The 25,678-nt window shown below is 41.9% G+C and overlaps 1 protein-coding gene across 1 annotated transcript in view; it reads left to right on the top strand.

The window, feature by feature from the left end:
• The window catches only part of LOC140465108 (synaptonemal complex protein 2-like), a 243,739-nt gene that overhangs the window by 40,444 nt on the left and 177,617 nt on the right, over positions 1-25,678 (top strand). Inside the window, exons 9-12 of the mRNA XM_072560975.1 lie at positions 1,018-1,122; positions 5,436-5,496; positions 11,586-11,734; positions 11,853-11,912. Coding sequence (XP_072417076.1) covers positions 1,018-1,122; positions 5,436-5,496; positions 11,586-11,734; positions 11,853-11,912 — 375 coding nt within the window. The remainder of the gene's footprint in view (positions 1-1,017; positions 1,123-5,435; positions 5,497-11,585; positions 11,735-11,852; positions 11,913-25,678) is intronic.

Below are 25,678 nucleotides of genomic sequence, written 5' to 3'. Positions count from 1 at the left end.
TCTTTTATATCTTTCCCCTCTAGTCCTAAACCTATGTCCTCTAGTTCTGGGCTCCCTGACCCCAGGGAAAAGACTTTGCCTATTTACCCTATCCATGCCCCTCAAAACTTTGTAAACCTCTATAAGGTCACCCCTCAGCCTCCGCGCTCCATGGAAAACAGCCCCAGCCTGTTCAGCCTCTCCTATAATTCCAACCCTGCCAACATCCTTGTAAATCTTTTCTGAACCCTTTCAAGTTTCACAACATCTTTCCGATAGGAGGGAGACCAGAATTGCACGCAATATTCCAACAGTGGCCTAACCAATGTCCTGTATAGCCGCAACATGACCTCCCAACTCCTGTACTCAATACTCTGACCAATAAAAGAAAGCATACCAAATGCCTCCTTCACTATCCTATCAACCTGCGACTCCACTTTCAAGGAGTTATGAACCTGCGCTCCAAGGTCTCTTTGTACAGCAACGCTCCCTAAGATCTTAGCAGGATTTATACACTTAATGGTAAGATTTGCTTTCCCAAAATGCAGCACCTCGCATTTATCTGAATTAATCTCCATCTGCCGCTTTTCAGCCCAATGGCCCATCTGGTCAGGATCCTGTTGTAATCTGAGGTGTAACCCTGTCTGCGTTCCAGAACAGCTTTTTCTAAACTGTCAAAAATACATATCAATACACAAACATCAGTCATCCCCTTCCACGTGTGCAATGTCTTTTATAATTCCATAATTCAGCTTTGTTGGAAATTCATCCTGTGGTTCAAGTGATTGAGTTAATCTGCTTTCCCACTTTGGATCTTTGTGGCTGAAATTTTAATACTTTATAACAATGTACTAAATTCTCGATACTCGATCTGACAATTGTCGGCTGAATTGGATGGTTATGTTTCAGTTGCCAATCCATTTAATATTGACGTGTGCATAAATAATGGAGGAGAGATGAATTTCTGGATGTGCAATATGATCGTATGGAGATCTAATGGGGGGATGTGTATGATGCACTTTTTCTTTTGGTTTGTAGTTAAAAATACCAGCTGATGATAAATTGGAAAGATTTTGGATTGATTTCAATCTGGGAAGTCGCAGTATAACGTTTTTCATTAAAGATGACAGTCAGGATAATGAGGTAAGAGTGATTGCATTGTATAATGTGGCTTTATTTCAGTGCTAACGTAGACTAAATGTACAGATGTCATTAAAATTGTATTTTTGTTCTAATATTGTTGATGAGAACCTTTGTCTTGAGTTCTGTGCTCAACATGCTTTTTTTCCCTATAACTTTTGTTGATGGTCAGAATTGCTATCAATGGATGTAAGTTTACTCGCTAAGCTGGAAAGTTTGTTTTCAAATGTTTTGTCACCATACTAGGTGACATAATCAGTAAGTCTCCAGTGAATCGCTGGTGTTATGTCCTGTTTTCTGTTTGTGCTTAGGTTTCCTTTGGTTGGTGATGTCAATTTCTGCTCAGAGGGTGATAGATAGCATCCAAGTCAATATGTTTCTTGTTAGAGTTTTGGTTGGAAAACCATGCTTCTAGGAATTCTCATGCATGTTTGTTTGGCTTTTCTTAGGATGGATGTGTTGGCAGAGTCGAAATGGCCTCCTTCCCCATCTGTATGTAAAAATACTAGTGAAAGAGGGTCATGTCGTTTTGTGGCTAGTTGATGTTCATGTGTCCTGGTAGCTAGTTTTTTGTCTTTGTCCACTGTATTGTTCCAATTCTTGAATGGTATTTTGTAAATGATGTTTATTTTGCTTATTGTCTGTATGGAGTCTTTTAAGTTCATTTGCTGTTTTAATGTGTTGGTGGGTTTGTGGGCTACCATGATGCCAAAGAGTCTGAGTGGTCTGGCAGTCATTATTGAGATGTCTAAGCGCACAAATAGAAAGTAGGCCATAACACCAGTGCTTCACTGGAGGCTCACTGATGACAATATCTGAAAATGAACCTTCCAGCTCAGTGAGCAAACTAACATCCAGAATCTCAACCTGAGTTACAAATCTTTTCAAAATTTGCTATTACAATCAATGTCTGAAAACTTCACATTTTACTTAGTTCTGTCATAAACTATTTATCTTGTAACTATATAGTCTCAGCATAAATTTACTTTAGAAGAGTGGAAGTAAGTTTTTTTGGATCTCTCAAAGTCTCATTTGTCACTTTATTTCCAGGTGCAACTTTTTTAAAATCGGGGGTTAACAAGGATAGGAGCAAGTGTGACCAGGTAGTTGTTATGGGGGACTTGTAACTTTCCAAATATTGACCGGAAATACTATAGTTTGAATAGTTTAGATGGGTCAGTTGTCCAAATGTGTGCAGGAGGGTTTCTTGACACAATATGTACACAGGCCATCAAGGGGCAAGGCCACATTTGGATTTGATGAGCACTTTGGTGATAGTGACAACAATTCAGTTATGTTTACTTGAACAATGGAGAGGGATAAGTATACACCACAGGGAATGAGTCACCAGCTGGGGGAAAGGCAATTATGATGCAATTAGGCAAGATTTAGAATGCATACAATGGGGAAGGAAACTGCAGGGGATGGGCATAATTTGAAATGTGAAGCTTATTCAAGGAACAGCTACTGTGGGTCCCTGATAAGTACGTAACTATTAGGCAGGGATGAAGTTGTTGAGCGCGGGAACCGTGGTTTACTAAGCAAGTTAAATCTCTCTTCAAGAGGAAGAAGAAGGCTTATGTTAAGATGAAACATGAAGGCTCGGTTAGGGCTCTTGAGAGTTAAAAGTTAGTTAGAAAAGACTTAAAGAGGGAACTAATGAGCCAGGAGGGGACATGAAAGTTGTTGGCAGATAGGGTATGTCAGGAATTTTTAAAAATGAGTAGAGTACGATTAGGGCCAGTCAAGGACAGTACTGGAAAGTTGTGTAGAGTCAGAGGAGATAGGGCAGTGCTAAATAAATATTTTTCATCAGCATTCACACTTGGAAAAAGACAATGTGGGTGAGGAGAATACTGAGATAATAAACTGCTACTAAACTGTTTGAGGTTTGAGGCTCACAAAGAGGAGGTGTTACAATTCTGGAAAGTATGAAAATATACAAGTCCCCTGCGCTGAATGGGATTTATTCAAGGATTCTCTGGAAAGCCAGGGAGCAGATAGCCGAAACTTTGGCTTTGATGTTTGTCATCACTCTGCAAGAATTGTGCCAGAAGACTGGAGGATAAAAATATTATCCCCTCATTCAGGAAAGGGAGGAGACACAACCCACAATTATAGACCAGTGAACCTCACTTCATTGTGGGTAAAGTGCTGGGAAAGGTTTATAAGAGGATTTATAATCATTTTGAGAGGAATAAATTGATTGGGAATTAGGGTCAGCACAGTGGTTCAGTGGTTAGCACTGCTGCCTCACAATGCCAGGGACCTGGGTTCAATTCCAGCCTCTCAAAACTGTGTGGAGTTTGCACATTCTCCCTGTGTCTGTGTGGGTTTCCTCCAGGTGCTCCGGTTTCCTTCCATAATCTCTAAGATGTACAGGTTAAGTAACTGAGCTCTAACTGAGCTAAATCACCAGTAGTGTTCAGGGATGCATAGGTTATGTATATTAGTCAGGGATAAATGTCAAGTAGTGTGGTGGAGGGGTGGGCCTAGGTGGGATACTCTTCGGAGGATTGGTGTGGACTGGTTGGGCTGAAGGGTCTATTTCCACACTAGAGATTCTGGGAAAGTCAACACAGTTTTGTGAAGAGTAGGTTGTACCCCTCAAACCTTATTGGGGGGGGGGGGGGGGGGGGGCGGGGTGGTGGTGTCATGGTGGCTCAGTGGTTAGCACCGCTACCTCTCAGCGGCAGGTACCCAGGTTTGATTCCAGCCTTAGGCGAATGTCTGTGTAGAGTTAGTACGTTCCCCCTGTATCTGTGTGGATTTCCTCCCACAATCCAAAGATGTTCAGGTTAGGTGAATTGGCCATGTTCAATTGCCCATAACGTTCAGGAATGTGTACATTAGGTGCATTTGTCAGGGTTGATAATAATAGGGTAGGAGAATGACTCTGACTCTGGTGGGTTACTCTTTGGAGGGTTGGCGTGGACTTGTTGGGCCGAAAGGCCTATTTCCGTACTGTAAGGATTCTCTGATTCTGGGTCCTTTAAGACAGTGATCAAACAGGTAGATGAGGGTAAAGTGGTTGATGTAGCATATGTAGATTTCAGTAAGGCGTTTGATAAGGTTCCCCAAGGTAGGCTATTGCACAAAATATGAAGGCATGGGATTGAGGGTGATTTAGTGGTTTGGTTCAGAAATTGGCTAACTGAAAGAACACAGTGTTGTTTGATGGGAAATGTTCATCCTAGAGTTCAGTTACTAGTGGTGTACTGCAAGGATCTGTTTTGGGGCCACTGCTATTTGTCATTTTCAAAAATGACCTGGATGAGGGTGTAGAAGGATGAGTTAGCAAATTTTGCAGATGACACTAAGATAGGCAGAGTTGTGAATAGTGCTAAAGGAGGTTGCAGGTTACAGTGGGACATAGATAAACTGCAGAGCTGGACTGAGAGGTGGAAAATGGAGTTTAATGTTGAAAAGTATAAGGTGATTCACTTTGAAAGGAGTAACAGGAATGCAGAGTACTGGGCAAATGCTAAGATTCTTGGTAGTGTCGAAGACACAGATCTCTCTGCTCAATGTACATAAATCCCTGAAAGCTGCCGCTCAGGTTGATAGGGTTGTTAAGAGGGCATACGGTGTGTTAACATTTATTAGTAGAGGGATTGAGTTTTGCAACCATGAAGTCATATTACAGCTGTACAAAACTCTGGTGCAGCTGCACTTGGAGTATTGCGTATAGTTCTGGTCACCGCATTGTAGGAACAAATGCGGAGGCATTGTAAATGGTTCAGAGGAGATTGAGGGCTTGAGGCTGTTTTTGTTTGAAGAAGGTTGAGGTGTGACTTAATTGAGACATTTAATATAATCAGAGTTAAGTAGGGTGGATAGTGAGAGCCTTTTTCCTATGGTGATGGCCAGCACGAGGGGATGTAGCTTTAAATTGAGGGGTGATAGATATAGGCCAGGTGTCAGAGGTAGTTTCTTTACTCAATAGTAGAGGCATGGAACACACTGCCTTCAACAGTGGTAGACTCGCCAACTTTAACGGCATTTAAATGGTCATTGGATAGGCATATGGATGAAAATGGGATAGTGTAGGTTATAGATGGGCTTTAGACTGTTGCACGGACCTGTGAAACCATCGAGGGCCTCAGGGTCTGTACTGTGCTGTAATGTTCTATGTTCTAAGGATTTATATTTTAGGTTAGGATTTTGGGCTATGGAAGTTCATGGTCAGAATGTTGGCTATTAAGACTCTGCAAAATTCTTGTAGATCAATGCACAGTTACAAAAATATGGGAAAGTACTTGAAGGTTGGTTTCAATTTCAAAAGAAGAGCATAAAGTCTTTTTTTTTCCCCTTAGGTGGACCTCTGGGAGACCGTCAGTTTATTACAAGATGGAGTCAAAAGTTTTGGTGTGCAAGGTAATGGAATGAATGGTAGTAATTAAAAGCTGTAATTAAACATTGACTCTTTAGTGTTTTCTCCATAGGATGTGAGCATGGCTGGAAAATTCAGCATTTATTCCCTATCTATAATTGCCTTTGAGTCAATGGTTACAAGCTATTGTCTTCAAACAGGCCCTTCGACACACCATATCTGTGGTGACCATGATGCCATTATAAACCAAGCTCATCTACCCGCACGTGGCCTGTATCCTTCTATTCATTGCCTCTTCGTGTCTACAGAAGTGCCTGTAAACATCACTAATGTATCTGCTTTTGCCACTTCCTTTGACAGCACTTTGTAGGCACTGACCACTCTCTCAATTTTTGTTTTTAAATGAATTCAATCTCCCTTTTTAAACTTTACTTCCCATAATAACTTTAAACCTCTGCTCCCTCATGTATTTGTGATTTCCACCCTGGAAAAAAGGCTCCTCTTATCCTCCTGAAGAAGGGCTCATGCCCGAAACGTCGATTCCCCTGCTCCTTGGATACTGCCTGACCTGAGCTTTTCTAGCAACACATATTCAGCTCTGATTTCCAGCATCTGCAGTCCTCACTTTCTCCTCCTATCCACCCCATCCATGACCTTCAACATTTTACATCTATCTAACAGTTCGTCCAAAGTCATCTTTCTGGAGAAAACAATAAAATTTGTCCAAACCACCCCCCCCCCCCCCCCTGCCTTTTTCTAGTAAATATATTCTAGGCAACATCCTGGTAAACCTCTTTTCTACCCTCTCCAAAGCCTCCACATCTTTTCCTGTTGTGTGGTGACCAGAACTGCACATAGTTGAGCCACTACAACACATGTACAGGCATTGACTTAAAAACTATCCAAGCTGATCATTACTGTTCATGGGCTTATAAGCTGCTCTTACTGCCATTTATATTTTACACCAGGAATAAAAAAGACAGAATGTGGATTAAGTAAGGAGCTGAGACTCCTTCTCCCAATGCCTAATCTATCCTTCTGATCATAAGGACTATCCCATATCCTTTTCCAATTTGCTCATCTTTTCTAGACTCTTTTTAGTTCCTATTAGTCTAGGAGAAAGTGAGGACTGTAGATGCTGGAGATCTGAGCTGAAAATGTGTTGCTGGAAAAGCGCAGCAGGTCAGGCAATGAAGAAGGGCTCATGTCCGAAACGTCGATTCTCCTGCTCCTTGGATACTGCCTGACCTGCGCTTTTCCAGCAACACATTTTCAGTTCCTATTGGTCATCTTGCAACTTTATTCCATGACTTAGTTGAGGAACCAATACTTTATTATTCACTCCTGTTGCAAATACTTTGCATTCAGGGGATATAATGCCAATACTTTTATCATTATCATCTTTTGAGGTGCCTTTAGTCCCTAAAGTTTTAACATTCAATTTCTTCCTGTAAATTTGCACGCACACATTCCACTTTTGTGGTACATCTTTTGTGGAAAAAAATCCTGACCCATCCCAATCAATTGTCTTTGTGGCATAAGGCAGCCAGGTACCAAGATGTCGAAATAGTTTTGTTTATGTAACTTCAACTCCTCCTTCCAGACATGGCTAAGTGCTTTCAATTCCTTTTTATTACAGTTTGTCCTTGTCCCTTAACAGTTTATTTCAGACAATTAGTGCTGCTTCTATCAATCCATGAGCAGTTAAGGTGATTAAGTTTTCATGATCCCACCATGATCCCCACCTTTTGGGAATGCATTTGGGGTTGTGGAGCTGAAGGAGATTACATAAGGGCAGGGAAAGATTTTTGAGATATTTGCAAACGAAAATGAGAATTTTAATATTTAACTTGTTCATATTCTGTACTAGGCCTTGCTAGACTCCAGCCAGAACTAAGAACGTAAAATCCTGTTGTTTAATATAACCTAACATTGAAATCTCCATGTAACATTGACTAACTATAAACCCTATCCTCCTTTACTTGCCAACTTAATTTCTTCCATGCGTGGTATCCTCACTGGCAATGATGGCTTGCTCCACGGATGATGTGCTGCTTTCAGGAGGTAAGGCAGATGCCCCTTCTTGAGGCCTTCTGGTGACAGGCATTTCCAACACATGGGAATGTGGCTTAACGAGTGGTCTTGCATGCAATCTTTCAAGCAGTCATTAGAAGAGTCAAAGAGGGAAGAGGTCACTAATTCATTCAGTCAATGACTTCCTGGCCACGTACCAAAGCACTTTTCATATCATTGCCTAGAACTTGTAATACATTCTGTTTAAAGGAAGTTATGAATCACATTCAGCCTGTTGCTACCTCAAGAAACATATAAGCTTATTAAAGAAGAATCAATTAGCCCAGATGTCCAGAAGAGAATCAGATGCTCCTTTCAGGGTGACCAAGTTCTAACCTAGAAATGCATCATGATTGACAAGTGGATGTTTGCACTGTAATGGCATAGACAAATCCCATATCCTACATGATCCAGCTGTTGGTCAGCGTGATGTTGACATATTCTCATCTTGAGTCTGATGGGAGAAACTACAACCAGAGAGAATAGTCTCAGAATAAAAGGGCTCCAATTTAAGGCAAATACATTAAGGTAATAAAATAGAATGCAGAACATAGTGTTACAGCTACAGAAAAGGTTCAGAGAAACATCCATATTATGAGCAGTCTGTTCATAAGTCTGAGAATAGTGTGGAAGAAGCTGTTCTTAAATCTGACAGAATTGTGTGCAACTAAGATTTTGAAGAGATTGAATAGTTGGAGTCTAACTTGATAGTTACATTTCTGACAGAAATTGGCTTTCAACACAATTGCCTACAATTAGTAGGAATGGAAGGATCCTAATTTTGAATGACTCAAATATACATAGACTGGAAGACCCTTCAATGGGGTATCAGCATAGTCCAGCCTAGAGCTAACAAAGGAATGGATGAAAATTCCCACATGAGGACAAAGAGCAGAAGTGGTCCATTAGGTCCCTCAAGCCTTCTCTGCCATTTGGTATGACTGTGGCTGATCTCCTCTTGGTCTCAACTACACTTTCCTGCCTGTTCTCCACTAACTCTTCAACCCCATTACTAATTTAAAAATCTGTATCTCCTCAAATTTTATTTAGTGTTCCAGCATCCACTGCTTTCTGGGATAGTGAATTTCACCGATTCATAATCCATTGAGAAATCATTTCTCCTCATTTCAATTCTAAATCTGCTGCCCCTTATTCTAAAACTGTAACATCACATTCCTGATTGCTCTCACAAGGAAACATCCTTTGTGTCTGCTTTGCCAATCCCCAGTGGCATCTTTTTTTTTATTCAATTCAATCTCCTCACCTCTCCTAAAGACAGTAAAATCCAAACTTCACAACCTCTCTTCATAAGACAAGTCCTTCATCATTGGATTTGATCTAGTGCATGTCCTCTGAACTGCCTCCAAAGCAGCTGCATTCTCCTTAAGTAAAATTGTATCCAATACTCCAGGTGTGGTCTCATTTAATATCTTGTACAATTGCAGTAAACTTCCTAATTTTATGCTCTTTTTTTTTTTAAACAATAAATCCCAAAATTCTGTTTGCCTGCCTTATTACTTGGTGAAACAGCATTCTGTGTTTTCATGTATGAAGATATCCAAATCCCTTTGCAACAAAGCAGTCTGAAGTTTCTCTCCATTTAAGGTAGCAGGTTGCCTTTCTGTTCCTCTGACTGAAGTGGATAACTCTTCACTTACCCATTTTAAATGGAATTCACTATTGCTTGGTCTTGCAGCAACCACCAAAAGAAAGCAACCCCTCTGAACCTTTGTCTGGCTGTAAGAAAATGTTGTTAATTTTGGAAGCCATTTGAGTCTGTAGAGTACAATATTCTTTTCCTGAAAATGTTGCCTTTCATTGCCATATTCTTTTCCTGTCCTGCTAGCTGGTCTTTGTACTTTGCTGTGATTTTTGTTTAATCAAACTCGCAGTCATTGTTCTCCTCCATAGCCATAAAAATGATCTTCTGCCTATTGGAGCATGGTAAAGGCTGATGCATCTTAATTTCTGTATTAATTGCCACCTTAGGTTTCTGAGCAGTAGTCATATCCTTTTGTTCCCAACTACTAATAAAAACTAAAAGAGCAAATTGGTTTGAGGGGTGTGACTGCTTCCTGGATTTATTAGTCTGACTTTTGTTCCCCATTCTGCTTTTTTAATCTTGACCCTTTGATGCCACTAGGTGAAACTGCACAATTGTTGAGCAGTAATACTTAATGTTTGTTTGTAGAATGAATAGCCATTGTTCAAAATAATTATTGGATGAGAGCTGCAAATCTTTGGTATTGAGAAAATCAGACCCTGCATTGGGAAAGCAACTATCCACATCAAAAGTCCCTCCCCCGGTTATACTCTTTTTTTTTTCTAACCTCTTCCATTGGGCAGAAGATACTGTTATCAAACTTCTAATGGATACCTCAAATGTTCATGTTGATTTTCCCCCCACCCTGCCCCAACTCTCCCATTACTCTGAGCTCCATATGGTAGGATCTGCCTTTATAGCACAAAATGCTTTTCTTACTGTATCCCTACATAACAATAAACCAAAATGATAAAAGACCAAAAAGAATTCCTGCCTCAGGCAACTGTCTGTGTGGAGTTTGCACATTATCCCCGAGTCTGCGTGGGTTTCCTCTGGGTGCTCTGGTTTCCTCCCACAGTCCAAAAATGTGCAGGTTAGGTGAATTGGCCATCCTAAATTGCCTGTAATGTTAGAGGAATGGGTCTGGGTGGGTTGCTCTTCGGAGAGTCGGTGTGGACTTGTTGGGCTGAATGGGAATCTTAAAAAAAAATCTAATTTTTAAAAAAAAGTTTAGGCCTACTGCAGTAAAAATATTCAAAACCTGCATTCTGCTATTTTGAGCACTCCATCGCATATGACTAATTTATGGAAGAGAGAATGCAAAATGATCAGTTTATTTTGAACTGGGTCAAATTGGAGAGCATAATCCTGAGAAATACTCTGATGTACTCTATATGGTATGATCTGCCTGTTGAATTATAGAGTGCACAACTGTTTTTATTTGGAAATTACAAACCTAATTGAAATCAACTTCCTATTGCTTCATTGCGTGGAATGCAGTCAAAGCTGACCATCAGTACTCTAAAGCGATGTCTGAATAGGAATCACTGCTAATTTACCTATGAGACTATGCTGTCACCATTTTCGTGAAACTTTAGAAGAAAATGCCTTGCACACAACACAAGTAATTGTCATTTGATATATGTAGTTACACAGCAAATATCTATCACCTTAGTGCGAAACTTCTATTAGCTTGCTTCCCTAAAGATTGGAATTCTGAAGTGGGTTTCAGACATGGCACATCTTAAATTGACTCCAGGTTTGTGTCCATGAAGTATGAGCAGTGCTTCTGTTTTGTTGATGGTTACTGAGAAATTTGATTTGTGCTGTGATCTCTGTCTTTGCTTTCCATCCATTGTCATTGGATATTGTTTGCCTTCAACCATAATGTGGTTGTTTGAGGATTTAATTACTAGGTGTGATTGCTTTTGCTAGCCTGGTGCAACTCTGTCAAAGATAGTACCTCTGATCTCTATACATTATCTTCATGTGCTGAAATCTAATGTTCTTATCCATGTTGCAGAACATTTAATCTATCAGTAACCAATGAAATAAAGTGCACACAGGTCAAAACAGATTTGTATCTAGTTCAAATTAAGTACTTTGAGATGTGTAAGCAAGTATAATTTCATTAAAGTATGATTTGCCTTTTTCCTCAAGAATTCTTCAGTGTGCCTGACTCAGCATTGAGAATCTTGACTAATGCAAGACTTAGCATCAATGGAAGGAAGCATATTTATGCTATCTTCAGCATTCTAACATTTTCAATTGAATTAGTTAAGGTTTTCTGGCTCAGCATTTTCACAACACAAAAAGATGGAAAATAGAATATCTTGTGCTTTTTCCACCCAAGGAGGAAATATTCCTCTATTTGGTGTCTCAGGTTGGTTAGAATGCAAATGTAGGAAGATGGGGCAAAGATTATGCTAATTTCTTGAAGATTGATGTTTAAATTGGAGTTAGATTGCAAGGACTTGTGCACTTCTGTTTCTAAAATATGGCCTCTCAAATTAACAGAAGTTAATGCAACTACAATTCTCGTCATAACTCTGAAAGGACTGCTGTCTGTCGGTAAAAAGAAAGGAAAAAAGGTGAAAATATACTTTGACTCTACATTTGATGTCCTGAACACAACCAAATTGGTATATGGCAATGAGAAGCTACTGGCAAGTTAAAAATTTTTACATGGTTCTCAAAGCTGCATGATGTGGTGATGGGAGATGTAAATTTGAATGTCATCTTGTTTAATATACCTGCAAATCTCATCTATTACTTGAATTGCAGGATTTGGTTGGGTCTCCTATTGAATCTCAATTGAAGAGCACGCACCTGGCCTCAAATAAGGTAGGGAAGCATCATGAATCTCAAATTTATTTCAAGTACAGCAATTCATCAAACCTATTAAAAGCAGAACATTGGCTTCGGGTTTTATAAAGCAAAAAACAAAAGGGAGAGACAGTAGAATTATAGACCAGTTAGCATGACATCGTTGGTGGGGAAATGCTGGAAGAAAGTGAGGACCGCAGATGCTGGAGATTGGAGTTGAGAGTGTGGTGCTGGAAAAGCACAGCAGATCAGGCAGCATCCGAAGAGCAGGAGAATCAACGTTTTGGGCATAAGCCCTTATTGTTAGGAGTGTAACAACAGAGCATTTGCAAAGTGGTGACGGAATCTGTCCAAGTCAGCATGAACCCACCAAAGGGAAATCATGCTTCTGGACATTTTTGAGGATGTGATGAGTACAGTGGGGAAGAATCAGTGGATATTGTATACCTGGATTTCAGATTTGACTTTCAAAAGGCTTTTGACAAGGTTTCACACTAGGTTAGTAAGTAAAATTAAGCTCATGGTATCTTAGGTAATGTATTGATGTGAATAGAGAACTAGTCGGCAGACAGAAAGCAGAGATTTGGAATAAATGGGTTCAGGGTAGTAGACGGTAATGAATGGGTTACCACAGGATTGAGTGCTGGGGCCCCATCTGTTCACAAGTACATTAACAATTTGGATGTAATAGCCCTAAATTTGGAGATGACGCTGAGCTGGGTGGCATTGTGCTGTGAGAAAGATGCTAAGAGGCTGCCGGGTGACTTGGACAAACTGGCTGAGTCGGCAAATACTTGGCAAATGCAATATAATGTGGATAAATGTGAGGTTATCCACTTTGGCAAAAACTGGAAGACAGACAATTACCTGAATGGCAGATTAGGAAAAGGTGAGGTGCAGTGAGACCTGGATGTCATGGTGGAACAGTTGCTGAAGTTTGGCATGCAGGTGCAGCAGGCAGTGAGGTAAGTTAATGACATGTTGGACTTGATAACAAGAGGACCTCCCTATAGGCGTAGGGATGTCTTGCTGTAGTTGTACAGGGCCTTGGTGAGACCACATGTTGCGTACTGAGAGAGATTTTGATCTGGTCTGAAGGAAGGACATTCTTGCTATTGAGGGAGTCCAGCGAAGGTTCACCAGACTGATTCCTGGGATGGCAGGACTGACGTTTGAGGATGGACTGGACTGACTGGGCTTGTACTCACTGGAATTTTAAAAAATGAGTGGGGATGTCAGAGCAACACTGAATCCTGATGAGTTTGGACAGGTTAGATGTGGGAAGAATGTTCCCAATGTTGTGCAAGTCCAGACCTAGGGATAATAGTCTAAGAATAAGGTGTAAACCGTTCAGCATGAAGGTTAGGAGGAATTTCTTCCCTCACAGTTGTGAACCTGTGGAATCCTTGACTAAAGAAAACTGCTGGGGCCGGTTTGTTAGATACGTTTTTGAGAGCTGAATGTGGCCCCTGTGGCTAGTGATGAAGGGGTATGGAGAGAAAGTTGGAGTGGTATTGAAATTGCATGATCAGTCATTATCATACTGAATGGTAGTGCAGGCTCGAATGGGTGACTCCTGTACCTATTTGTATGTTTGCAAAACATTGAATGTATAATCATTTATTTGTATTTTCAATATCTTTTTGTCTATTCACAGCCTGTAGAGTCATATAGTACAAAACCCTTTGGTCAATTCATCCATGCTGACTGTTTTCTGAACTGAGCTAATCCCATTTGCCTGTGTTTGACCTATAACCTTCTAATTTTTTCCTCTCCATGGACTTGTTCAAATATCTTGTGTTTAACTAAACCTGGTTTTATCACTTCCTCTGGCAACTCCAGCCTTTCTGTGCAAAAGTTGCACTGCAGTTCCCTTTAAATCTTTCCCCTCACTTTAAACTTATGCCATCTAGTTTTGGATTCACTTACCCAAGGGAAAATACCCTGGGCATAGATAAGATGAATAGCCCTCATGGTTTTATAAATCTCATTAAGATGACCGCTCAGCTCCAATGTGAAAATGTCCCAGTCTATCCAGCTTCTCCTTGCAACACAAACCCTCCAGTCTAGGTAATCGTTTTGCATCCTTTTCAATTGAATAACATCCTTCCTTCCTTCCTATAGCAGGATGACTAGAATTGTTTGCATGAAAAACATGCTGCTGGAAAAGCGCAGCAGGTCAGGCAGCATCCAAGGAGCAGGAGAATTGACGTTTCAGGCATGAGCCCTTCTTCAGGATGCTCCTTGGATGCTGCCTGACCTGCTGCGCTTTTCCAGCAACACATTTTTCAGCTCTGATCTCCAGCATCTGCAGTCCTCGCTTTCTCCTAGAATTGTTTGCATTCAGCACACCAAATGTGGCTTTAGCAATGTCTTGTACAGCTGTAACACGATGTCCCAGTCCTGTACTGTGCTCACACTGATGATGGCAAGTGTGCTAAGCACTACCTTTTATCGCCCTGTTCTACCTGTGACACCACTTTCAAGGAACTAGATCTCTCTGTTCGATAACACTTACCCATAACACCTACCATGAACTGTGTAAGTAGTATCATGAGTTATCTTCCCAAAAATGCAACACCACACATTTATTTATTTAAGTTAAACTCCCATCTACCAATTCTCAGTCTGCTGGCCCAGTTGATCAAGATCTCATTGCACTGTTAGCTAATCGCCTTCGCTGCCCACTATACCACAAACTCACCAACCACGCTTCTTATATTTTCATCCAAATCACTTTATATAAATGACAAACTATGGTGGACCCAGCGCTGATCCTTGCAGCTCACCACTGGTCATAGACCTCCATCTGAGCAATAACCCCCTACCACTACATTCTGTCTCCTACCATCAAACCAATTTTGTATCCAATTGACTCGCTGTCCCTGATCCCATGTGATCTAAATTATTAACCAGTCTATCAAGCGGGATCTTGTCAAAGACTTTGCTAAAGTCCATGTAAATAATGTCTACCACTCTGCCTTCATCCATCTATCTTGGTCACTTCAAAAAAGCTCAAACAACTTTGAGGCATGACTTCCCGAGCACAAATACCTTCTCCACAGTTATCTTTTCACCCGACAAAACCACACCACTCACATGCACACCAAGAACAAAAAAAACTAGAGAAACTTGGCATTCTCGCCAGGATTAGCAAAGCTGACCCTGGCACCACATTATCGCTGTGGGGAAGACTATTATCAACTTTTCGGACCACACCCTTTGACCAGAAGATATTGAAGTCCTGAGCAGGGGTCTCAATTTCTGCCCCACCACCAAAATGGACCGTTTGGTTCTTGCAGTAGACACTGAGGAACTGATCAGCCAAATGAGACTTCGGGAATTCTTTCAAGGTGCCAGCAGTGATCCCAACAAGCCCACTGATGAACTGGAACAGTCATCACCGGAATCTGTAGAGGAGCAACCAAAGGAGTCAACTTGGACCCTACTGGAGGGCCGCTGCTCTGGGCTTGACATGTATGCTCAAACAGTCAGGAAATATATAAATGCTAGGTTCATCAGCCGTACCCACAAGGTAGAGTAAAACATCACCCGTTCACAATGCAATGCCATCCATGCTCTCAAAATTGATCACAACATTGTCATCTGCAGATAGAGGAGAAGCTATCGTCATTTAGAATAGAACAGATTACTGCAAGGAAGTGTACTGACAACTGAACAACCAGGAACACTACAGGTAACTACCAGCTGATCCAACCAAACAGCACACTCGTGAACTAAACACATTGATCAGGACTTGGGGGAACTCTGAAAGACTGGATCCAATGTGCCCACATCCCACATATTTCTCATGTAGGAGACTTCTGCTGCCTTCCAAAGATACACAAAGCCAATACACCAGAACGTCCCAGCGTATCAGGCAATGGGACCCTGTGTGAGAATCTCTCCAGCTATATAGAAGGCCGGTGGTTCAGTGGTTATCACTGTTGCCTCACAGCACCAGGGACCCGGGTTCAATTCCTGCCTCAGGCAAATGTCTGTGTGGAGTTTGCACATTCTCCCCGTGTCTGCGTGGGTTTCCTCCGGGTGCTCCGGTTTCCTCTCAAAATCCAAAGATGTGCAGGTCAGGTGAATTGCCCATGCTAAATTGCCCATAGTGTTAGGTGTATTACCCAGAAATGGCTCTGGGTGGGTTACTCTTTGGAGGGTTGGTGTGGACTGGTTGGGCTGAAATCTAATTAGATTAGATATCTTACAGTATAGTAACTGGCCCTTAGGCCCAACAAGTCCACACCGACCCGCCGAAGCGCAACCCACCCCTACCCCTACATTTACCCCTTACCTAACACTACGGGCAATTTAGCATGGCCAATTCACCTGACCTGCACATCTTTGGACTGTGGGAGGAAACTGGATCTCCCGGAGGAAACCCACGCAGACATGGGGAGAACGTGCAAACTCCACACAGTCAGGTGCCTGAGGCGGGAATTGAACTTGGGTCTCTAGCGCTGTGAGGCAGCAGTGCTAACCACTGTGCTGCCCACAATCCTGAAACCCATGTACAGGGGATCCCCCAGCTTCTGTTGCGACACTACGGATTTCTTACAGAAACTTAGCACCCACTGACCAGTTGAATCGAGAATATTCCTAGTCATAAGGAAGTTTCAGCACTCTACACCAGCATCCCCCACAATGACGGCATTGCGGCAACAGCCTCAGTATTCAACACCAACAACTGCCAATTTCCAAACACCATCCTACAACTCATCCGCTTTATCCTCGATCATAATGTCTTCACCTTTGACAACCAATTCTTCATCCAGACACACACAACAGCCATGGGGACCAGATTTGCTACCCAATATGCCAACATCTTCATGCGCAGGTACGAGCAAGACTTCTTCGCTGCTCAGGACCTCCAACCAACATTATACACCAGGAACATTGACGACATTTTCTTCCTCTGGACCCATGATGAGAAATCACTGATCAAACTACATAGTGATATCAACAAGTTTCATCCCACCATCATGGACTATTCTCTACTATCTGTCTCATTCTTGGACACATGCATCTCCATCAAGGATGGACACCTCAGCACCACACTCTACCACAAACTTACAGACAACCTCAATGCTTCCACTCAACAACCATCCCCTATGGACAAGCCCTATGCGAACACCAGATCTGTTCAGATGATGAGGAACGTGACAGCACCTGGAAGTACTCTGGGATGTCCTCATAAGAACAGGGTACGATGTTCAACTCATCGACCGCCAGTTCAGATGTGCCATAGCAAGGAACCGTAATGACCTCCTCAGGAGACAGACACGTGCTGCAACTGACAGGGTACCCTTCATTGTCCAGTACTTCCCAGGAGCCAAAAAATGAAGCCATGTTCTTCGCAACCTGCAACACATTAGCAGTGAGGATGAGCACCTCACCAAGACCTTCCATACCTCCACTGCTTGCCTTTAAACAGCCACCAAACCTCAAACAGATCGTTGTTTGTAGTGAGCTGCCTGGCCTTCAGGACAACTCCATACAACCCTGTCACAGTAGGCGCTGCAAGACGTGTCAGTGTGCGGACATGGACACCATCGTTACACGTGGGGATGCTCCCACTTTGTATGTGGCAGGTACTCATGTGACTCAGCCAACATTGTCTATCTCATACACTGCAGGCAAGGATGCCCTGAGGGATGGTGCGTAAGTGAAACCGGGCAAAGGCTACGGCAATGGATAAATGGGCACCGCACAACACAAACAGACAGGAGTGTTCCCTCCTAGTTGGGGAAAACTTCAGTGGTCCAGGACATTTGACCTCTAACCTTCAGGTGACCATCCTCCAAGGCGGACTTCAGGACAGGCAGCAGCAAAAAGTGGCCGAGCAGAGGCTGATAGCTAAGTTCCGTACTTGTAGGGAGGGCCTCAACCGGGACCTTGGATTCATGTCACATTACAGGTGATCGCACGCACGCACACCACACACGCACCAATGCATAAATACAGACGCGCACACACCACACACGCACCAATGCATAAATACAGACGCGCACACGCACACACGCACCAATGCATAAATACAGACGCAGACCACTTTACACTCGCACACACATACACTCTCTCTCACAGACACTCACCCCCCCCACCCCAGGCACACACGCAGACACCCTCACACTCCTACAGATATACGCTCCCCCACTCTCACCTTTATTCTCTGAGGCTTAGACCACTTTACACACACTCAATTTTAGTGTTCTGTTTAGTCTCGCATTGGGGATGCGGGCATAATTACCTGACCAAATATTTATTGTAAAACTTTCATTGCTGTTGATTGAAGATGGTGGTGGGGTGGAGTATCCCTTGAATAGCTGCAATCCAGGAGAGGCAGGGAATTCTATAATTTTTACCCAGTGTGAGTGAAAGAATAATGTAGTTCCAAGTCAGGGTACTGTATGGTTTAGAGGGGAGCCTGTAAGTGATAGCTTTCCCATGCACCTGCTGTCCTTCTTTTTCTTTTAGGTGGCGGTGGTTGTAGATTTGGAAATTGCTGTTGGACGGAGTCTTGGTGAACTGATGCAGTGCATCTTGTAAATGTACATATCCGCTACGATGCATGATTGTAGAAGGTTAAAATTGAAAGTGGCAGCTGGGGTTTCAATCCAGCAGTTATGAAGCTGAAAAAGTGTATAGTCACTTTGGAGCAAGTGCCTTTTCTGAGCTGACAGCATGTGTCTGTGATTAGTTGACAGGTGCAGAGAATTAATAATATGTAGCAATTGGCTTGGGGTTGTGCTTTGATGTTAAGGCAACTGGATTCGAATTTAACACATTAATTAAATTACGCCCAGGATACCAAAAACCAATTGAATTTTAATTTATTGTATTAACAACATCAATCCAATGAGAGGGTAAGATGTTGAGGGTGTAAAAAGAAAGGCAGTTTTCAAAATTGGTTAGAGCTAACTGTCCATCGAACCAGAGAGTACATGTCATCTGAAAGGGGCTCTCAAAAGAAATCTCTCGGAAGGCATCATCTATTAAAGGTATCAAGAAACTTAATACAAAGATTATTCACAGTAAAAATGTAAGATGATGACCCAGGGAGAAGATAGCAGAATTGGAAGGAAGCAGCAGATTCTGAACACCAGAAGGGAGACAGCATAAGAGACTGTATGGACTTTGGGAGAACAAGTTGACTTACTGTTTAATAATTGTGATAGTGTTGGGGTCAGATGGTTAGTTAAGAAAAAAGGCAGCTTGGGTTTGTTCATAGTTCTTGTTTAGGGCTCACTGTTAGAGATCTGAGGAGTCATGAGCAATGTTGTGCAATCACCAATACATGTTCTCACTTCTGGCAATTAACATGGCGGGAAGGTCACAGAAATATTGTAAGATTGTTCAGTACAGGACTTTATACTGGAATCTCCTATATTGGAGTTTTTGTACCTGAGATGATTGACCTTCAACTAACACAACATCGTGCTTTTTTAAAGGCATGACTCCTACCTTGTAGAGCATACTCTCTTGGACTCTGATTTAAATTTTGAGGGCTGCTTGATTGCATACGAAGTCAAATGCTACCAGAGATAAATGACAGCTATGCTGTGGAAATCAGAATGGTGGCTCATCCAGGAGATTTAAATGAATAAGTAATGGCCTGGCTGTACGCAAGATTCAAAGTGCAGGAATCCCTGGATGCTTACCAATTGGTTTTTCCTGTGTTTGTGTGTTGGCACCTATCTGTTTTAGGGGTGTGTCTCTAGCACCACCCATGTGGCTACATTGTACAAGAGCTGAGGAGAAGTGGAAGCATCAGAACCAGACAGATTTTGTCACAATCCATGTAACTCCGAGATATGTTGTTTTCTTGATGCCTGGGTGAATGATGTCAGAGTAGCTATAGGACTTTGGGGGTGAGTGAAAATACAGTTGTCATGGTCCAATTTTGTACTGATAAGAGAAGGCAGAAGAGATCCGAATCAGGTTCTGAAAGCTAATTTCAGGAAGTTGTGATTTCTTTTAACAGACTGTTGTTGTTCAACATGCTTTTAGATTACTCCCACTGCCATCTGCTCATGTGTAGAAACACAGCGATTTAAGAATGTGGCCTAAGAATTGGTATAGGAATGAGTGCATCAAATTGGATCATCAGAACTGATTGTAGAGCAGTTGGGACCTGTGTGGCCATGACGTATCTTTGGTTAGGGAGATTTGCGAGAACTATTGTGTTGAGTTTATTGCAACAAACTTTTAAATATATAAAAACTAAAGAACTTGTGGATTCTGTAACTGAGAAGTAAAAGCAGAAGTTGCTGGAATAGCTCAGCAGCAAAACTGAAGAGAATGGAGTTAACATTTTGGGTCCTGTGACTCTTCCTCAGAACCCAATGAGTTTTTTTTTAGAATTGCTTAAAAGTCATTGGAACTGCTGTATACTAACCATTTCAGATTGCAATATGTTGTTACAATCCAAAAAACAATACCCATTGAAATTTGACAGCAAATGGTTTTTGCGGGAGGTAGCAAAATGCTTAGAGTCAAAGGTCTGCAGCACAGGAGGAGGCCTTCAGCCATTGAGTCTGCACTGGTCCAAACTAGCTATCTAACTATTCGAATCCCATTTTCTAGCTTTTAGCTAATGACCTTGCCTAGCCTTGGCACTGCAAATGCACATTTTTTAAATGTGAAATTGTTGAGGGTTTCTGCGTCTATATCAGCTTTCCAGATTCTCACCACCCTCTGGGTGAATTCTTTTCCCACCCTCTCAACCTCTCAAAACTCTGTCTCTTACCTTAAATCTGTCCCCAGTCATCGACCCCTCCATTAAGAGGAAATGTTTCTTTCTACCTACACTATCTGTGTCCCACACAACCTACTTATCCCCATCATGTCCCCTCTCTGTTCCAAGGAAAACAACCCTAGGCTATCCAATCTCTCTTCATAACTGAAATTCTCCAGTCCAGACAACATCCTGTTAAATCTCTTCTGCACCCAGTGTAATGTAGATTTCAGAAATGCAATCATTATTCCAGCTCTGGCCTTACTGCAATTTTTATACAGCTCCAGCATGATGATGCTATTGTTTAAACTCTGTGCCTCCAGTAATAAATGATTTGGAGACGCCAGTGTTGGACTGGGGTGTACAAAGTTAAAAATCACACGACACCAGATTATAGACAAAACAGGTTTATCTGGTAGCACTAGCTTTTGGAGTGCTGCTCACTCAAAAGGTGGTTGTGGAGTATAAGATCGTAAGACAGAATTTATAGCAAAAGTTTACAGTGTGATGTAACTGAAATTATATATTGAAAAAGACCTGGATTGTTTAAGTCTCCCATCGTTTTGAATGGGCATGTTGGTTTCATTTCTTTCACCTGTAAATCGCAAAACTACTTTTAAAAGGTACATTCTCAAGTGAACCTTAACAATTGGTGTCATGTCGGCCCAGATAATATATTGATGGTGTTGGCTCCCTGTGAGGCTGTCTGTGCCACAATGGTCAGACTGATTCTAATCTAAAAAACTGGATTTCCAGAATATTACATGGATTCATGCAGTTTTTGAGCAAAGTTAAAATGTAATTCTGCAAGTACAAATCCACCCCATAAACTGTGTGTGTGTATAGTGCAATGGGGTCACCTGTCATGTGACTTTAACTCAAGGTCGCTTTTCGTTGTTGCCTGTTCCAAAGTTCGCCTTGGACGGTCACCCGAAGGTCTGAGGTTACTGCTGAAGTGCTCTGAGTGGGAGGGAGCACTCCTGTCTTTTCTTTTCTTCTGCGGTGTCCATTCATCCGTTGCCAAAGCCTCAGTTTGGTTTCACCAATGTACTGTGCCTAAGGGCATCCTTGCCTGCAGTGTATAAGATAGACCATGTTGGCTGAGTCACATGATTACCTGCAACGTACATGGTGGTATCCATGTCCACACTCTGACACGTTTTGCAGCGTCTACTGTGACAAGGTTGTATGGTATTGTCCTGAAAGCCAGGCAGTTTGCTACAAATGATCTGTTTTGAGATTTGGTGGCTGTTTAAAGGTGAGAAGTGGAGGTGTGGGGATGGTCTTGGCGAGGTGCTCATCCTCATTGATAATGTGTTGCAGGCTGCGAAGAACATGGTGTAGTTTTTCGGCACCTGGGAAATACTGGACAGCAAAAGGTACCCTGTCGATTGCAGCACGTGTCTGTCTCCTGAGGAGGTCAAACAGACCTATGCCCTCACGCCTTTGCACTCACTCACATACACACACCCTCTCAGAGAAACTCCTCACCCCCACACCCACCCCACCCAACACACATACCCACATGCACACATACACTACAGGGTTGTGGGGTGAATTTGTACTTGCAGAATTACATTTTATGTTGTTCAAAATCTGCATGAATCCATGTAAGATTCTCTAAATTTGTTTTTTAGATTCTAATCAGTCTGACCATTGTGGCAGGGAAACTCCACACCTACAATACATTATCTGGGCCGACATGACACCAATTGTTAAAGTTCACTTTTTTAAAAGAAGTTTTATGAATTACATATGAAAGAACTGAAACCAACATGGTCATTCTAAAAGATGAGAGACTTAACAAACAATCCAGGTCTTTTTCAATGTATAATTTCAGTTACATCACACTAAACTTTTGCTATAAATTGTGTCTTACGATCTTATTCTCCAAAACCACCTGATGAAGGAGCAGCGCTCTGAAAGCTAGTGCTTCCAAATATATAGACCTGTTGGACTATAACCTGGTGTTGTTTTTTTTTTTAACTGCATTACAAATGTGGAGGAGCCAGTGTTGGACAGGGTTGGGAGAAGGTAAAAATCGCACAACACCAGGTTACAGTCCCACAGGTTTATTTGGAAGTACTAGCTCTCAGAGCTGCTCCTTCATCAGGTAACTAGTGGGACAGAATTTCTAGCAAAAGATCATAGTGTCATGCGACTGAAATGATATGTTGAACAAACCTAGATTGCTGTTAAGTCTTTCAGGTTTTAGAATGGATTGCAAGTTTTGGTTCATTAATATGTAAATCCCCTAACTATTAAGTCACATTCTCAAAATAACCTTCTGTTTGGGGGGGGTGGGGGTGGAAAAGTGACACCTCAGCTCAGACAATGTATTAAACATGAGGTTAGAGTCTCTGTATTGCAATCATGAATCAGACTGGTGGGATCAACACTCCTACTTTCAAGTCTAAATCATTGAATGTATTCCCAAAGGAAAAGCCCCAACTGGCCCCAGTTGAAGCCCACTGAACACAGCTTCCAGTCGTACAATGCCAGATGGAGTTTAATCTAGAAAAATGTGATGTCATGCACTTTGAAAGGTCAAGTACAAGTAGGAATTATACAGTGAATGGCAGAACCCTGAGTATTGATATGCAGAAGGATCTGGGAGTGCAGGTCCACAGAATCACTGAAGGTGGCAGCGCAGATAGATAAGGTAATAAAAAAGGCCTTTGGCATGCTTGCCTTCCTTGGAAGGGGCATTGAGTACAAGGATAAACAAATTATGCTGCAGCTTTATAGAACTTTCATTAGGCCACTCTTGGAATGTTATGTACAGTTCTGGTCGTCACACCGCCAGAAGGATATCGGTGACTTGGAGAGGGCACGGAAAAGGTTTACCAGGATGTTGCCTGGTATGGGGGATTTTAGCTATGAAGAAAGGTTGAATAGACTGGGTTGATTTTTCACTGGAATGCAGGAGTTTGAGGGATTTACTTCCTAGAAGTTTTTAAGGTTGTGACTGGCATGGATAGAGTGGAAAGTATGAGATTTTTTTTTCCCCAGGGCAAAGGGTCAATTACTAGGGACACAGGTTTAAGGTGCAGACAAATAGCAGCATTCAAGAAGCATCTGGGTCTATATATGAATAGGAAGGGAGTAGAGGGATACAGATCCAATAAGTGTGGACAGTTTTGCATGGAAGAGCAATATGTCAGTGCAGGCTTGGAGGGCTGAAAGGCCTGTTTCTGTGCTGTACTGGTCCTTGTTCTTTAATTACAGCTTGACTATTATCCTCTGCTTTCTGCTGCTCAGCCAATTGCATAGCCCATTTCCAAAGTTTCCTTGGATCCAACTGACTCTTAACTTCGGTCACTCACGTAGGATCTGATCAAAAGCCCGACAGAAGTCCAAGGCGATTCAGTTATGTGTACTGCCAGCGTCTACACACCTCTTTGGAAAAACTTAATCAGGGTGGTTGGATGTGGCCTGCCTTTAACAAAACTGTGGTGACTATTCTTGAATAATTCATGCCTCTCCAAATGCATATTAGTTCTGTCCCTTCAAATTGCATCCAATAATTTCCCCACCACTAATATTAGACTGACCAGCATGTGGTTTCCTTGTTTATCCTTTGTTCTCTTCCTGAATAACAATACTATGTTAACTGTCCCCCAGTCCGCTGGCACCTCGCCTGATGCCAGGGAGGAATTTTAAATTATCACCAAGCCTGCTGCTATTTCTTCTCTTCTTGTTCAACAGTCTGGGATAAATATTTCATCAAACCCTTGTGACTTGCCTACGCTTAAGCCTGCCAAACCACTCAAGAATCTTCCCTCTGTCTATGCTAATGTTTTTGCTTGTATCGTCACCCTTCTCCCCAATTTCTGTACCCACATTGTCCCTTTCACCTAGTGAACACCTACACAAGGTAACAAGGTATTCATTGAAATCCCACCTCTGACCTCTGGCTAAATACACACAATTAGCACTTCGACACTTAATGGGCCCTACTGTGTCCCTAATTATCCTTTTCATCCTTGAAGTACTTGAAAAATAATTGAGATTTTCCTTTATTTCATCTGACTTTTCATCTTTTCTTGCCCTCTTTTCACTCTTAGTCTCCTTCTGAATTTCCTTGTATGTTTGGTACTCATCCAGGCCTTCTGCTGTTTTGAGACCTTGATATCTGCCATAAACTGTTTTGTCTGTCTTCAATCCTCTATATCCTGTGATATCCAGGGTTTGCAGGATGTGTTTCCACCTTTTGATCTATATTGTAACATTTTGGCCCTGTACTCTCCATCGTTCCTCCTTGAATGTACCTCACTGCTCTGACAAAAAAAAACTGAATTTATCAACTCAGAGTCCACTCTAATTCAAGTCATATCTGATTATATTAAACTTTTTCCTTTTTACCATAACAATCCTGAATCTAATGTCAGCCATGTCCACTCCCCACCTCCATATCCCCAGACCCCTTGTACCAATTGCTGACTTCATTACCTAAAGTGGAATTCAGGGCCTTCGCTTAAATGCATCCAGTGCAGTTTTAAGAATTCTGCTCCCTTTTAAACCTTTCACACAAAAACTATCGCAGTTCATGTTAAGAAGTTTAAATCCTCTATTGTCACTACGCTAATCCAGAACAATGGGTTAGAATGTTAAGGATAAGGGGTATATCTTTTAGAGTTGAGATGGTGAGTAAACTTTGAGTGATGAGCCTATAGAGTTCATGACAAAGTGCTTGAGGCAAAGATTGTGTTCTCAAGGAAGAGGTAGATCCTTTTTAGGGCTAAAAGGATCAAGTCATTTGGGGGAGGGTGGAATAAGAATATTGATCTTGATGATTAGCCCTGATTCTATCAATGGTGGAGCAGGTTCAAGAGGTCAAATGGTGTAGTCCACTTTCACTACTCTGAAATTTACCTGCGTATCTGCTCTTCTATTTTTCACACTGTTATGCTCCCAGTAATGTGATTTCATTTGTCCCTTATTAGTTTTTAATTTCCTCTGACTGCTGGAATAAATTCCCTGATCAAAATTGCAACGCAACCTCCTCTTTAGTTCCTGTCCTGTCTCATCTGAAGAC

The sequence above is a fragment of the Chiloscyllium punctatum genome, chromosome 41 (genome assembly GCF_047496795.1).
Source record: "Chiloscyllium punctatum isolate Juve2018m chromosome 41, sChiPun1.3, whole genome shotgun sequence".
In the NCBI taxonomy this organism is placed as follows: Eukaryota; Metazoa; Chordata; class Chondrichthyes; order Orectolobiformes; family Hemiscylliidae; genus Chiloscyllium; species Chiloscyllium punctatum.
Note: the sequence above shows the minus strand (reverse complement) of the source record. Positions and strands in the feature narration are given on the sequence as shown.